At 39.9% G+C, this 17,472-nt stretch overlaps 1 protein-coding gene across 1 annotated transcript in view; it reads left to right on the top strand.

The window, feature by feature from the left end:
• The window catches only part of DIAPH3 (diaphanous related formin 3), a 531,747-nt gene that overhangs the window by 346,533 nt on the left and 167,742 nt on the right, over nucleotides 1-17,472 (top strand). Inside the window, exon 23 of the mRNA XM_077806852.1 lies at nucleotides 6,736-6,860. Within this exon, the coding sequence (XP_077662978.1) occupies nucleotides 6,736-6,860 (125 nt within the window). The remainder of the gene's footprint in view (nucleotides 1-6,735; nucleotides 6,861-17,472) is intronic.

Below are 17,472 nucleotides of genomic sequence, written 5' to 3'. Positions count from 1 at the left end.
GGTCACACTTAGCATCCCATGCTCAGCTCCCTGTATTTCACTGCATGGCTGTTCTGCAGCAAATAAAAAGGAAGAGTGATGTTTAGTGGCTATTTGACAGGTCCTACTCAATAGTAGGAAACCCTTTACCACAATGGACTCTTTAGCAAAAATGGAAGCAGTTTTCAGTGTGGTCATTGGCCCATGAAGTTCAGCCAACACTGTCTTTTATCCAGGACATCTTAGAGTATTTTCTGCATCTTTAGTCATTGGGCCTTACACTTACCTTGCTGAGGGTGCATCTAACAGCAATCTCAGACTTTCATCCATCTATTCATGTAAGATTGGTGTTTGCCAATGCCATGGTAGCAAGATTTTTAAAAGGAATTCTTCATCTCCATCTGCCAGTGTAGGAACCAGTTCCTTTGGGGGGACCTTAAAGCAGTCTTGACGGCTCTAATGGGACCTCCATTTGAGCCTCTGGCATCCTGTCCCTTTCCTCTCTTGTGTCAAAAAACTGTCAAAATCTCCTCGTGGCAATGACCTCTTCAAGGAGAGTGTGCAAGTCACAGGCTTTGATGGCAGAGCCTCCTTATATACAGTTCTCCAAAGACAGTGGTATTGCGGCCTCACCCAAAATTTTTCATTTGAACCTGGCAGTGTATTTGCCTGTGTTTTTTCCTAAAGCCATGTTCATACCCGGAGGAGTAGTATCTTCATGCATTGAACTTCAGATGTTGTCTCACCTTTTTATTTGAACAGGACTAAACCCTTTTGGGCTTCACCTTGTCCGTTTGTGTCATATGCAGACTGTATAAAGGGGCAGTCAGTCTCCTCATAGATAATCTCTAAGTGAATAAATTTCTGCATCAACACTGCATACAAAACAGCTTCGGCTACACCTCCTGAACAGGTATACGCCCATTCTAGGAGAGCACAAGCAAATCAATGCATTTTGAAGCAATGTCTCAATATTGGACATTTGCAGAGGTGCCAGGTGTTCATCGATACATCTGTTTGCGAACAATTATGCCATTATTGTGGTGTCCAGAATAGATGCAAACAGGGAAGCTGTTTCTGCAATCCTTGTTTAAATAGACTCCGAGCCCGACCTCCTCTGGGTACTGCATGTGAGTCACCTAAGTGGAATACACGGCTGCTAGGGTGACCATATTTCCCTAAATTGAAAACGGGAATGCATGGGACTGGCCTGAGCCACCTGGCACCGCTGCTAAGCCCCCCACCTCTGTGCTCCCAATTGAGCAAGGTAGCAGAGATGTGGGGGAAGAGGAATGGGTATGGGCTGGGATCTAGGCAGTAAAGCAGGATGTGAGTGTGCAAGTGTGTGAGTACTTTTGGGCTCAGAGCCAGGAGGTGAAGTTATTGAACTACGATCCAGCTAGCAGTGTGCTGCTCCTTTGGAGGCTGGGATAGCAGAGGGTCGGGGCAAGAAAGAGGGTCCGGGTAGTGGGAGGACCAAGGAGACTCTAGATAGCAGCCTTGGGAAACTGGGGAAGGCCGGAATGTGGCAGAAACAAGTGGACTGGGGAGGGAAAGTGACCGGTGGGATGGGGGAGCTGGAGAGGCCTTCGGGACTGGCGTTGAAGGATGGTTGGGTGAGGCCCATGTGGAGGCTTTGGGGGCAGGGAGGCATGAGGCATGGGGAACTGAGGAGGGGGCATGCTGTGCTTGGTGCCCCGGCAACCTCAATCACAGTAGTGTTCTTGCACTGCTTATAATAATGTGATCAAACCAAATTAGAAGGGACTATGAACAAGAGAAGGATAGTATGAAATTGTAGCAAAAATTAAAGACTATGGTTCTGATCCAACTCCTGTTGAAGTCAATGGGAAAGCTTGCAATGATTTCAGTGGGTGTTTGATCAGCCCATATAATAGCTGGGAAAATGCAGTGGAATTGTTTCAGGGTCCCAAGAAGGACTTCAGACTTTTATTTGACTACAGAATTCTATTTGTACAATTCACCAAATAGTGGCAAATGTTTCTATATGCCTCCGAGACAATAATAAAAGAGTAGAAGATAAATTACTTGTAGTGGTGAAAAGGAGACAAAAGTTGAGAATCAGATATCCAGAAATAGAAGATCATTTTAAATGTAATAGAAACTAATTGCTGATAGGCCAATCGGGCAATGGGATAATAATCTGCCGTAAGAAAATCTGTAATGTGCTGTTACTGAATGTATGCAAGGAAAAATTGGATTTAGCAGGTTAGATATTCTTCCACATATGCAGTAGTTGTACAAGGAGGTCACTTCAGCTGTAAAGCATATGAAACAGATATTCTTATGGAAGGATTAAAAACAAAACAAAACAAAACAAACAAAACTGGTACTGATTTTGAAAGTATTAAATAGCTGAAAGCCATTCCTTGGACTTAGGAGGCTATTTCGAAAATCATTTGGTGGCAAAAAAAGGTTGTCTCTCTCCCTCCCTGCCCCTGCCCCAGCAAGTTGCCATTTATGCCCTATGTAACCACATTTTCAGATCTTAACAGACCAAGCAAGGCAGCTCTTTGAAAATTTTAGTACTTGAGACAAGAAGCTCTCTGGCAAAGTTTGAGAACAGATTGAAATATCTGTGTTTCACAATCTATGCAATGTAATATTTTTCCAGTTAACATGTACATCATTAAACAATCAATAGCTGGCATGTTGGGAAATACATAGCAATGTAAAGTGTGTGTGTGTGTATACACATGCATATATGCACACATATACATACAAATATAAATACACCATTCAATGCTGAACTTAAACTCTAAACAGGAAAAGTGTACTTTTTGAGCAAGTTAACAAAGTCTCCATTTTCATGTATTTCATGTGGGATAATGTGATACTGAAATACATTGTGCTGGAGATTGATTTTTGAAACAAAAACCTTACTATTTGAACCCAAATCTTTGTTTGAATGCTTGTCCATCTGCCTCTAAACAGTCTTCTGACATTGAGAGTTAATTTAGAAAAGTCTGCAAAAGTTAATCTTTCAGGAAGTTTTAGAATGAACAATTAAATTGGAAAATTTATCTAATAGTTACATTCTATATAAAAATGTTGTTTAGTGGCTAAACCACCGCACTGAGAACCAAAAACTCTTGATTATTTATTCTCAATTTGTACTCGTCCTGGCAAGTCATTTTCACTGCTCTGTTTCGACAGCTGTAAAATGGGGATAATGCTACTTGTTCCTGACTCACAGGGATATGGTGATGAATTAATTAAGTTCATGTTTGTACAGTGTTTTCAATATGTGAATGGACTGGGTGAGAGCAGAGTATTATTACTATTTTCAAATAAGAAAGCTAACTTAAATACTTATATTGTAGCTATATAATAGAGAAATGTGGAAGGCAAGGGCAAACCACCACAGGGGTTCAGAAGAGTGACATGGTTAGAGCTTTGGGAGCTCGTAACAATTTTAGAAACATTTGGTATAGGTAGTGGTAGAGTGAGATAAAGAGCAGGAAAGCCTGAAAAGAATACACTCCCCTTGTTGTCCCTGAGGAAAAAGATTATCCTAGCAGAAAGTGAAAGAGAATTCTCTTTTGTCAGGCCCTTCCCTCTAATGTGTTCAGTGAGTCACTTTTATCCAACCAGCTCCTATCATGTTGCTGCTAATGGATATCTCAGGCCGTTGTGGGGTGTTTTTTGTACCTTTTTGGGTTCTTTGTCTCTGAAATACTTATCCCCGTCATTGTGTTGGAGCTCTAGACTATCTGACAGGCAATGGCTGTTTTTTTAATTATTAGTATTAATTCCTTTGTCATTCCGAGATAAGTCTTCTACGTAGTTCTGCAGCTATATTTTACTTCAGATACCTAGTGTGCTCTGTTTTTCTGTACTATGTCAATAATATATTTTGGCATTCTCTGAATTATTCTATGTGCTGTCTTATTTATTTCCAGTATTCATAAGCTAGAAGAGGTGAATGCAGTATCAGGTTGACAGAATTAATTTCGTGTCATCAGTGGTCTTTGTTATACTAGGTGTTGGATTCCATTTTTCTAAAATGTGGTCTAAGGAGAGGCATTGTTTCTAGGGAGCAGTTCAAATATCTTCAGTTTTGTTTCAGAGAAGGAAGCGATCCTATGGGTAAGATCTTCACTCTTACTTCAGCCCCTTTATGCCACTTAAAAGAGTCAGAATGGTGTAACAGGTCCTGAAAATCCACGTAACCCTCTGGGGTACAATTCCGCTGGCAAAAGAACTGTGGTAGATAGACAAAAGGCTGCCTCCAGAGGTGACATTTGCAAGCTGCAGCATGAGGTGTGTACCAGAGGCAGGTGAGAAGGGCATGCCAGGGGCTGGACTGCTGCCCATAGTGCTGCAGAGATTGCAAGCAGCACTCTACTTAATAGAGCACTCTGGGAAGAACACACACCACCACCCCGCCACACACACACACACACACCCCTTACCCCCCAGTCTGTATTGTCAGTGGGCTCTCCAGGCCTTGGAACAGTCTGGGATTTAGAGGTAGCAAAGGTGGCTTAAGTTCTGGGCTGCAGATTCTTTGCTCTTGGATACATAGCACAGAATCTGACCCTATATTTCCACTCCATATAATCCTTCTGTAGGAGAGATGTTTCCATTCACAGCTTTCCTCCCTTTCTGTTTCCCATCCCTTCACTAAATTCAACAAAGTCCTGAGAGAGATAAGTTATGATATATCAGAATAATTCAAGCTAGCTCCTGCTGGGATATGTTCATGGTTTGGGAGGGTCACCTAAGTCTTTGCCAGAGGAATTTCTCTGTATCATATCAAACATTGCTTTCCTAGGAGATGATTACTTGGATCGGTCTGCTTCACTATGTATCTATCCCTGAAGGACTGCATTCTTCTGCTGGTAGAACTATAACATGGCATTAAACTATGGATTTATTATATTCCTGCTTCTAAAATTTGTGAAGACACAGAGCTTAATTCACACGCATGTCAGCATTATTACTGAGGCCTGGTCTGCACTAGGAAATTAGGTCGGTATAACTACATTACTCAGGAGTGTGAAAAATCCGTATTCCTCTGCGACGTATTTAAACCCTGGTGTAGATAGCGCTAGGTCGATGGGGGAATTCTCTTGTCAACCTAGCTACTGGATCTCAGGGAGGTGGAGTACCTGTGCTGACTGAAGAAGCCCTCCCGTTGACATAGGTAGTGTCTATGTCTAGTGTCTTTGAGCAGGGGATTGGACTAGATGACCTCCCGAGGTCTCTTCCAACCCTAATATTCTATGATTCTTCACTGAAGCACTTTATGTGTAGCAGCAGTTTATGTGTAGATATACACTTAGCAGAGCTCTAGTCTCTCTAACTACCAGTATTCATCAGCCCACCTACTGGTGATCATTACTTCGTAGTCACTGAGATGAGGATGTGGGGTGATAATTCATGAAGGAGACTGCCACTCTTTATGAAAGCATATGCAGCCAGTGAATGTGGCCCATATTCTGATCACTTCTGTGTATTATGAACCGTTCTAAGTTTATTCATCTCTGCATTCGACTCCACTGTTGCAATATTGACCTCACTGAGATCAATGGCAAAATTCACATTGACTTCTGTAGGCTCAGAATTTCCCCCCCAGAAGCTGCATAGGTAAAATATATATGAAATTCTAATAAGTACTGTAAGTAATTTTAGGTTTTGTAATTAGTGTAACAAGCTGATAATGAAAAACTATACAATGTCAATATTTCCAGACTAATATTCAAGTATATTATTTATAATCTATCTTATTATTCTTATGAAGAACATTTGAATGTTTACGAAAGTTTACTTACTTCCTGTGTATGATGTGATAACCATATCTTTGACTGTATGAATTCATATGAGCCCAGGTTATGATTTACCAAGCTATCAGGAACTATACTGTACTGTACTGGCTTTTTTTATTACTGTACTGACATTTTTTAATTAAATATTCCAAATGTAAACTAGGGTGCCAGACAATTGAAAGGCAATTATTGCTTTGTTCCTGATCAAGTAAAACTTGTGCATGTTTTATATTTCTCCTCTCCCCTCATTTCATCCCTCTTAACATTCTCCCACATACCCTGTTGTTCCCTTCTGATTGGCAGGGCACTTTCCCGCAGAATAACAAATGTTTCTTAGTTTACATCATGCTTCAGATCTGAATTGGGATGGAAATAATGGGTCAGAAATTTGGCTTGTTTATTTAAAGGAAATTCTCTTTCAGCTCTTTAATAGCTCTATTTTCTCTATATTTGGGGATTCGAATTCTCTCCTTGTTTCATGTAAATATAAGTAGGGTTTTTTTTCTTCAGAAGTGTGAAGCTAAGGCGAGCAACTTTATTGCAAGGAAATATCTTGAACTTTCTTAATATAGTCATTAATCAGAGAGAAGAGAGATTGGTATTTTCACAGTACAGGTAATTTAAAAATAAACTTTTGGTTTTAATGCAAAACCCTGCTTTTGCATTGGCTGACACTCATTAAGAACCAATCAGAATATACAGCTTTGCATACTGCATGTTTGAGGGAAAAAATGCAGTGATTATTTAAAATGGGTACAACTAATCACAGTGAGGAAATTGTGTAATTGAGAAAAAATAAATATTGCACAATGAACTAGTATCCCTGTCCTGTGATTATCTGATACAATTCCATTTCAGAATTATATGTGCTCTATTGGTATAAAAAAAAATCTTTTACAAATAGGCATTACTTACCAGTTTTTCTTTATTGAGATGTTGAGCAAATGAATATATTATATTTTAGTCTCAGCAGAAAACCTGGAGAAGAACCTGAGGCAGATGGAAAGGCAGCTTCAACAGCTTGAGAAGGATTTGAAGATCTTTCCCCCTCCCGATGATATCCGTGACAAGTTTGTGACAAAGATGTCTATATCCTTTTGACAGTTAAATATCTTATGAGGGCTTGTCTAACGTTTACTTAACTCTTCAAATTTATTTGCAGAACCTTTGTCTAGTTTGCAGCATTCATATTTTAAAACATTAACTCTCCTTTCCTCAAAGACTAAGTATACAGAACAATAAAAAAAAATGACCTGTAATGCATAATATGGAAACAACATTGCCAAATGGCAATGATTCTGAATTTTGTACATAACATAGAAAACTTTTTTTGCTGAGTGAAAAGGTGAACATATTACAATAAGAGTGTTAAAAACTAATTTTATAAGGAGCATGGTAAGCCATATTTTATTTCACCTTGAATATAGAACATAGAAATAGGAGAGGGCCATTCCAGTTAGATGTGTTTTGTTCTCTTCAAGTTGTATATTACCACTGGGATTCTGTCCACTTTTGTATAGGTGGCCTGCAAAGCTTTTCAAGTTTGTTGATAGTCTCAGCTTATGAAACTCATCCATGAAGACAGCTTCTGCCTCATTTGTTTTTGACAAAACTCCTTTTTTTCATGTTTATTTAAAAGTAATGGCTCTGATTCTTTCTCTTCCCCTTAGGGGAAAACTTGGCTCTAGTAGCAGATCCATTTCTTCCTACCTTCTGATGTCCATGTTCTATTATATACGTCTTATCTCTGTAGCTGCTCTCTTTGCCTCCCTCCCAAGTGCCATAAGGGAAACAGCTGGCAAGAAAGCAGGAGGAGGAAGGAAGAGAAAGAAACAACTACTTTCAATCCCAACAGCAACCCCTTGCAATCAAAGTGCAAAAATTCAGGAGAAACACCTTTTGCACTCCTAATTTACTCTTCTGAGTTGGGGGTAAGTAATCCTAGTGAAGTCTTATGTCTTCCGGTCCTCTCTCCCACGCTAAGTAGTAGCAAGGAAACTGTGCAGAAAGTAGTTTTTCTTCAAGTATTTGCACATGTCGATTCGTTCTATGTGTGTGTGTGCCCATGTGCAGTTGTCGGAGATTTTTGCCCTAGCGGCATCTATAGGGTCGAGTGTAGCACCCTCTTGAGTTGTTGGTATATTAGGTGCTGCTGACCCTATGCTTTCTCAGTTCCTTCTTACCGCCCATGATGGTTGATCGGAGTGTCTTGTCTTGCATCGCAAGAGTGTTAGCAGTTCTTACAGTCAATTGTTCTGTTTCCTTTGTTGTTAGTTGATAGGTACTTAGTTAGATCTTTAAGTTAAGCGTTAGAGTACTTGTTTAGGAGTTAGTCCTGGCTAGGACTTCACCTCAGAGTGGGGCATGTCCCGTTCCCCAGGCTTTAAGCCATGTTCATCGTGCAGCTGACACTGCAGGAAAAGGGGGCTTTGGACAACATGGCCACCTCGGAGCTGCTCAGGTGTACCGCTGCAGTTGGACCCTCTAGTCCAGCCAGGGACCCGCCTCCAACTCCTGGGAGTGGCAGGGGGTCCCGGCTCTTAGTAGGGTCATCTGTGCCTCAAGTGGGTGCGGTGGCCAAAGAGCAAGTAGGGCGACCGGCACCGCAGATGTCAAGCCAGGCAACAGACCCAGCCAAGGCCCCGGCATCTACGGGCAAGCCGGTTATGGAACTGCCCCCTAAAGCAGCAGAACATCTCTCATCCCCGGACTGCAGGCGCTGGTCTCCATCACCACAGCCTTGGACCCTGGCACTACAGCCTCAATCCCCGATTAGAAGACACAGGTCCCTGACGCCAGTGTCTCCACTTGCAAAGCATGGGACACCTGAGTTGTGACATCGATCCTCGTACCCATGGCACCGTCGGGCCTCCCTCCAGAGTTCAGTACGGCACAGATCACCATTGCCTATGCGGTCGCCCTCCCCCAGCTCCCCCTCCTCTTTTCCCGGTGCGGGATCGTTCCTGGTCGCGGCACCGGTCGCCGATGGGGGTCAGTTTACAGACTCAAGCATCTATGGCGCCACCCTGGTCACCAGAAGGACAGTGGTCTGAGCCTGAAGGAGAGTTCAGCCCCTCGCCTATAAAAGGCGAATCGCCATCAGCCCGCAAGACTGGTGTGGTTCCTGCGGCGGCAGCGTGGAGGCAGGGGCAACGGCTCGCTCAGTGCAAGTACTGGAACCTGTGGGGTGTACCTGTTATGCCATTCCCATACTCACACTGTTCCTCCCAGGCAGCACTGGACAAGCTGCAGCTGGCACCCGAGTCAGAGCACGGTGCCGAATCCAATGCAGGGGTGACAAAGTGGACCCCCACGCCGAAGGATCCATCCCCAAATGAGCAAGGGGAAGCAGTCATATTCGTCGTCATCGGACGAAGTGGTGGCGGGCCCCGCGTAAACGAGCTGCCCCCCTTTCCCTCCCCTGACAACTTCATGGAGCACCAGGCCCTGCTCAAAAGGGTAGCTGCCAACCTGAACTTGGAGGTCGAGAAGCTAGCGGAGGAGTCTGACGACGTCTTTAATATTATATTCTCCTTCACCCACAGCCAACCCTATAGATACTGCTAAGGCAAAAATCTCTGACTGTGTACACACACCTAGAATGCAATGGACATAAGCAACACATCTCGAAGAACAGTTACGAAAAGGTAGGTAACCATTTTTTCATCACTCCGTTGTGCAAGGGTTCATTCAGAGGTTCAAGGGCAAGAAAGACAGCACTGCAAGGCTCCTCTGTTCAGCCATTCACTTTAAACTGATAGAGGATGGGAAGCATTTGTTTCCGTCTAAAAAAACTCACATTAGTTGGAAGTTTCTGTTAAAGTGATAAACACTGAAATAGTTAACTGTGTTGACAATTATAACATTTATGCTTTGGAATTAACCATGGAGATAAGTGGCATAGTTCACACCTTCACAGAGCTACTGTTTCAGTGTCTGAAGACTCAAGGGATAACACTGCTTCCATTCCCATTCAGAAGAGTTTCCCCCACAGCGACAAGAGTGAGAATAATTTTAAGTGAAAAGTTAATGTACAGAAATGTTTTGTTGGAAGTGCTGGCTTTATGCACAAATGGGTTTGGTGTTAGATACTTGTGGTGGATAGGGAATATGTAACATATACAACGTGGCAAGAGGAAAACAAGCAATCAGAATGTGAGAATTATTGAGCAAACAGGGAAATGGGGGAGGATTTTTATTTGTAAAACCTTTCGATAGCAAATTTTAAATGGCATAGAATACTAAACAGGATTTTATATAGCTCCCATTATTATGGTGCTGAGCTCCTGAGAATAGACAAGCATGTGATGAAGTAGAATCATGCTACTTTTCTTTTGGTGGATTAATATTGATTATTCTTATAAAGGATTTATTTTAATGTATTTTGATACATTTATGTTAGATTATGAATATTTGATAAGTCAATATATTAAAAAGCATTATCCTTGAGACCACTAATAATTTAGACACCAATGTGATTTTTACTACTCTGAGAGGCAATTAAAATAGTATATTGTAATAGGAGTAGCATATTCTTTGATTTCCTTAAGTCATATATATTTTGGGCTGTTTTGGTCTTGTTTGACTTTAGAATAAGTTTGTTGGTACAGAACATGTCATGACCATTTTTCCCAATTATTTTCCCATATTAGAATATCCAAATGTGACATTTTAACTGTTATTTTGATCAGTAAATACTGTTAAGTGAAGTAGTTAGCCTCACCTATTAACTCTCGCCGTAGACAGGCAGTAATTTAGGAACAGTAGACATGCGTATGGTTTCTGGTAATGCCTGTGAGCACGCTAATTAAAGAAGCTCACTTTCAGGAAAACAGGAGCTAAAATAAATTACTAAAGCAAAGGAGACTTGATGTAAAGGTTAGATAATTCTACGCAGCATGATGAAGTTTGGACCTATCTTTACTTTTATTTCTGTGACAGAGGAAGTTGAATGATGCTGATGTCTTGAAAGGTATGCTGCTCATAAAAATCAGCCAGCAGGAAATCTGAAACAGGAAGGATGGTGCTCTTTGGAAACAATTTTTCATCCTGAGTACAATTATGCTCCATGGACAAGCCAGCTATTACATCCTGTCACTAAATATCACAACCTAGAAGCCTCTAATGAACTGATTAGCATTCTTGTTTCTTTTGCAAGTCAGATATGTGCACAGCTGGTGCACTTTATTATTGACAAAGTCTATAATTATAAATATTCCACTTATATATTGGATTGTGCTAGTTTGCTGCTCATTTTACGTATATTAGTTTAATAGCAATTACAATCATTTATTAAAATGGTCTGTTTAATTAGGAATGTCAAAAGTCAGACTTAGAATATTAAATCCATTCATGTATATGCTAGGAAAAAGGCAGACTGAGCAAACTGTTCTCAAAATAGAGATTATATGGATTTGTGAAGAAGGTTTTAAATAAATATTTGGTATTTTACCAGGGTTTAAATAATTAAGTCCTTCTAATTCTACATTTGTGGAAGGTTAGTAGGTTATGACTTTGTGTTATGGATGTATATTTCAGATATTTAATTCATTAACAATAATCTTTAAAATATTAAATTATTGTGTTGAACTTTTTAATAAATACTGTATACTGGGTAGTTTTATAAAAATGCACAATTAACTATTTAAATGAGCAAATATTTTTAGATCTCAGTTTAGTGAACAGCAATTTGTGGTTTTTAAATGGGTATTTGCAGGTAACTTTATGGATAAAGTATGCAGGTAAATATGCAAGTTTAGAACACAAGTAGGTGTATGATTTCTTGATATGGGACTGTTACACAGTTTGGTATTCAGACAAATTTGTGTAGCATTTTTCTTGCATACTTTAGGAAAGAGTGCATATCTGAGGCAGTAAAGTTATGTTGCTTGCTGTATATGTATATGCATTTGTTGTGGCATTGTCATACATACATGGATAGATATTAGAGCTGGATGAGTAATGGAAAAAAGCTTGAAAATATTGCAGAATTCATCAGATAAATTCTTTGACAAACTATTTGATAAATCCTGGTAGGTACACATTTAGCAAGCATAGGGTTTGTATTCATTTTGTGCAATATTATAAACAAATATGAAAGATTCTGTGTCGTGCAATAATGGAAATTGCAATTACGTATCCCACAGCTTAATATGGTTCTTTATCGCTTGAACAATGAATGGGTTAGACCTTTTCATGGGCCTTAATAGAAAAGCCTCGTTACTTAAAACTCTCATTTTTACTATAGGGACAAACTCTCAAGCCTGTAGAATTTTGCAAGATGGAAATAGGTGTGCCCATACTATGCAATCATTTAATTTTACCATGGTTGCACACAACCAGGTCCATATGTAGATTGTGTACCATTAGTATATACAGGTAGGATGACGACTGACTGGAGTAAAATCAGTTTACGCATAAACTGATGAAGATGTATTCAATATAGTACAGATGTGGATCTTTCCTCACTTTGTGCAGGGTAACAGCTCTGGACCATTGGTTTGTTTGTTTGGGGTTTTTTTTGGTCATAATACCCTGCATTATATTATTAATAATCCTTTATGTAGCACCATAAATTTACACTGTACTGTATAAACATAGGCCAATCCTGTAATTCACGCATGCAGGTACAGCAGTGTTCCCAGGTGCAATGAATTGCAAGATCAGAGCCATAGAGTTCTGAAGTTCTGCTACCACTGCTGGTCGTCCCAATTCTGCATCATTATCCTGGTCAACCACTCAGTGCTAATCGGCTGAGCCCAGAAGTGACAGTCCACCGAATGAAGCCTCTCCAAAAAAAAGTTGATGTACAGAAACTGCTCGGTTTCATCCTCCTCTTCCTGCCTGTACCACTGCAGCACCACCATACCTGTCTCCCAAGTCATTCAGTTGTGTGATTGCCAATGCATGTGCATTAGCTTGTTTGTATTAATGGCTCAGGCTCATGGTGTTCAGCAGTTTGAAAATGGCACGGGCTCATGAATTACTGGATGACAAGAGAAGAATCATGGGAATTTATAGTTTGACCCCAAGTGCCAAAATTCCAGTGCCTTTTTGGTGGGTATCTGACAGAGCCCCACAAGAAAAATCCCTGAATGCAAAGCATCTAGTAGCAGAACGTTGCTCCATAGGTTGTCTGTCCAGAACGCTGTATGGTTATTTTGAGAAAGTGTTGGATGCAGTGATTCAAAAAGAAGTAGCTTAAGTCCACACAAACAAAGGAGTGTGGACTTACTCTTTCAGAATAGTTATTCATGAATAGTTAAAGTGGAAGCCTACATTCTGAAAAAACTTTCCCATTTAGACAAGTTCTAATCACGGCAAGATGAGAGAGGATAACAGTTCAGCTAAGGGAGGGTCTGGTTATTATCTGTGAGAACTGTGTAGGAACAATTCCAGGAAGACATGATTTTAAGAGCAGATTTGAAGAATAAAGAAAACAACTTTGCAGAGAAGAACATGGAAACTGTTTAAGTACAGGAGGAAGTATGGGTGAAGGAAGCATTGAGGAGAGATGTTGAGGAGGGACTGTGAACAGGGATATTTGAGAAGCTTGATTCAACAAAGTGCTTAAGTCCCATTGTAGTCAATGAATCTTAGGTAAACTTTAATATATGCTTAAGTGCTGCTACTGCACATAGTGATGGACTTAAACCATGTTTACATAAGCATATGCATAAATACTTTGCTGAATTGGACTCTCTGAGCAGAAATTGTATTGGAGTATGCTGGGAAAAGAAACTGGTTTCTCGGGAGAACATTGGTTTTAATGGTTCAAAGTTCTATTCTGCTCTCATGGTAAAAAGATGGAACTGATCAACTGCCTAAACCTATTTTAATTGGTTCAAATATTTTGTAGGATGTTTTGATCTTTTGGGGATTAGTGTGTACTACTTTTCCTCAGTACTGAAAATCTTGGTTAACTACTTAAAGTGCTCATTAAGTATTAAGAAATCTCTTTTTGTAAGCAAACTAGGATAAAAATTTGGCAGTGAAATTTAAATAATTCTCTATAAAACACATTTGTTATATAGTAATTGCATCTTAATAGCATCTCATCTGAGTTTCTGTGTAAAATAGCACTTTTTAAATAATATGCATTAATTAATAAAAAATCAAATTGCCAGTTCAATTAACTGGATAGATCCATTGGATACATCTAGAGAGAGTCTACATGATGGTTCATTAATATATGTAATGGTTCAGAACTTAAACCCACAAAAGTCAGAAGCTTCAAAATTATGGCTTGCACAGTAACACACTCTTTAAAAAGTACCATAGTACTCGTGTGTGTATGTGAGAGAGAGGGGGAGAGGGGGTGAATGTCCATATAAACTGATACAATCTGTATAGTGGATAAAAAAAAATGAAGAGGGTTGTGGGAAGGCATTGTATATCAAAAGTACTGACAATGCTGGTGAACTACTGGACAATGAGAAGTATAGTTATGAAGTTCTGTAGGACACAAATAGAAATGACAGGATTAAGGGGAAACTGAAAAAATTCTAGGCTAACTTTGAGTGCAGAAATCTACAAGATATGATACAAAAAGAAAGATAGGGTATAAAACAAACCTTAATTAAGTAATTGCTTAACTGAGTACCAGTACCATCTTTTGTAAGTTTTTCTTTTAATTTTGATTGCTTAACTAATGAAAAGGACATGAGTGTTAAATTTAGTTTAGAAGAATTTTATTAAATACCCTTCACAATCACACCTAATAGTTTAGGATATAAGAAGATAAAAATAATATTGGACTATGGTTTGGTCAACATAAACGAGAGAACAGGTCAACTCTGGTGTTGCTAAGGCAACGGGGTGGTACAGGAACAGGGAGAATTCAAAGCTAAAGCACAAGACAATTTAGTCTCTTACTTATATGCCAACTCACCAAAGTCTCTCTCCCAACAGTTCTATAGACATCAACCCTTTTAACCTACTTCCTCACAGATTATATTAGCCCCAGGATCTGACTCACATTCCCAACTATCTAACATAAACTCCTATATTTATGGCAGACTGTTTAGACGAAATGTAATTTCAAGATTCTTCTACGCTTCTGTCTTATGTCTATGCACCTAGAGCTTGACAGGCAATATGAAACCCTTAACTATAGTAGACACATGTACCGTGTTCCACTATCTTACTTAAAAAGAAAAGGAGTACTTGTGGCACCTTAGCTCACGAAAGCTTATACTCAAATAAATTTGTTGGTCTCTGAGGTGCCACAAGTACTCCTTTTCTTTTTGCGGATACAGACTAACACGGCTGCTACTCTGAAAACTATCTTACTTAACAACGGTAACTTGTTTAACTTCTAAGCTACTGTACAAAATCTTGATTGGAACCTGTTATAAAACAAGGAGAGACACTGCAATTGGGGCTTATTTTCCAGTCTGTTTGTGCAACACATATTGTTGCACCAGCTTGTGTAAGACAAGTTAGGCTGTAACTGTTGGTACAGTCATCTTGGGAAATATCTCAAACACCGTCTGGTTTGCTCCAGTCTGCAACTTATCTCCACGAGCCCCTTTTTTTAATGCATTCCTTGGCCAACTTTGAAATTTTGCTTGCTCATGTTGCAGTTTCTCCATCAGCACCTTGCTCACTTTTGAAATGTCCAGTTTAAAGTTAGTATAATGTATACAAGGTCCCTCCATGTTCTTTATGCCTTTTAAACTTGTTTTAACAGTCCATTATACAAAGCTAAGTTGCTTTAAGACCTGTTAGTCTCAAGCAGGCTGGAACAGCTGTATAAATCTTCTTGTTTTAACTACAATGGTGAGGCATTTGCACTGATCTGAGTCTGTGCATTATTAATACAACAGTTACATTTCTAATTATTCCACTTGTGATCAAGTGTCCTTATAAACACACTACTTGGTTTCAGTTCCTTTATGTACTACCTTTTTTAGCCCTGGTGTATTTCACTAACTTGATAGCATAAACATGGATCACTTCAAATATTAGTCTTACTTCTACTATTACTTTACTTGTCACTAAATTAGAATCATAGAATATTAGGGTTGGAAGAGACCTCAGGAAGTCATCTAGTCCAATCCCCTGCTCAAAGCAGGACCAACACCAAGTAAATCATCCCAGCCAAGGCTTTGTCAGTCCAGGCCTTAAAAATCTCTAAGGATGGATATTCCACCACCTCCTTAGGTAACCCATTCCAGTGCTTCACCACTCTGTTCGTGAAATAGTGTTTCCAAATATCCAACCTAGACCTCCCCAACAGCAACTTGAGACCATTGCTTCTTTTTCTGTCATCTGCCACCACTGAAAACAGCCTAGCTCCATCCTCTTTGGAACCCTCCTTCAGATAATTGAAGGCTGCTATCAAATCCCCCCTCACTCTTCTCTTCTGCACACTAAATAACCCCAGTTCCCTGAGCCTCTCCTTGTAAGTCATGTGCCCCAGCCCCCTAATCATATTCGTTGCCTTTCACTGGACTATCTCCAATTTGTCCACATCCCTTCTGTAGTGGGGGGACCAAAACTGGATGCAATACTCCAGGTGTGGCCTCACCAGTGCCAAATAGAGGGAAATAATGATTTCCCTCAATCTGCTGGCAATGCTCCTACTAATACAGCCCAATATGCCATTGGCCTTCTTGGCAACAAGGGCACATTGCTGACTCATATCCAGCTTCTCATCCAATGTAATCCCCCGGTCCTTTTCTGCAGAACTGCTTCTTAGCCAGTTGGTCCCCAGCCTATAGCGGTGCATGGGATTCTTCCTTCCTAAGTGTAGAACTCTGCACTTGTCCTTGTTGAACATCATCAGATTTATTTTGGCCCAATCCTCCAATTTGTCTAGGTCACTCTGGACCCTATCCCTACCTTCCAGCATATCCACCTCTCCCTGCATTTCAGTGTCATCTCAGAACTTGCTGAGGGTGCAATTAATCCCATCATCCAGATCATTAATAAAGATGTTGAACAAAACCGGCCCCAGGACCAACCCTTGGGGCACTCTGATACCAGCTGCCAACTAGACATCGAGCCATTGATCACATTCATAAATCAATATGAATGCAATCCCTTTTTTTTTTTTTTAAACAGGATTGCCCATGAGGTTAAACCTGTCATTAAAGGTTACACTATTTTGCCCAAAGCTGTATTGCTTGTAGTTGACTTCCTTTTTATACATATAACTTCTTTTAATCATAATATTAGATTCCATCAAGCTCCCTGTTTTTCATGACTGTATCTGGCACATCATACAATAACTTATTGTTTGATATCATTTTTTTTAATTAATTCATTCACAGATGAGGGAAGGGGGGAAGAAAGGGAACTTTATACAGCTGTACCAAATTACACTCTTGTGAAAAGCTCCAGAGACTCTGTTTTCTCAAACACTCTGAAGAAATCTTACCATTAGATCTTGAGTTTTCTCTCTCAGCCCTCTGTCTCATCTTTTTTAAACAGCCTTGATGCCTGGGCAATTATTAAATAGTAGTAACTCATAACTTTGGGGCCTTTCTTCTTACATCTCTCCTCCCCTCTCCCCTTTTGATAGGGAGATAGACTTTGGACCATATCCATTTCAAAAGAAGAACTACTGACTAATGCTGCAGAACAATTTCATTGTATACAAAAAAAATGACTATTCTATTAAATTAAAAAAGCCGCCTTTAGATTTTTCTAGGCAAGTGAGTAATCCTTATATAGAAAACATTGCTTAAACATATTT

The sequence above is a fragment of the Eretmochelys imbricata genome, chromosome 1, assembly GCF_965152235.1.
Source record: "Eretmochelys imbricata isolate rEreImb1 chromosome 1, rEreImb1.hap1, whole genome shotgun sequence".
NCBI classification, from domain to species: Eukaryota; Metazoa; Chordata; order Testudines; family Cheloniidae; genus Eretmochelys; species Eretmochelys imbricata.
The sequence above is the reverse complement of the archived record's forward strand: the minus strand, read 5'-3'. Positions and strand labels throughout refer to the sequence as shown.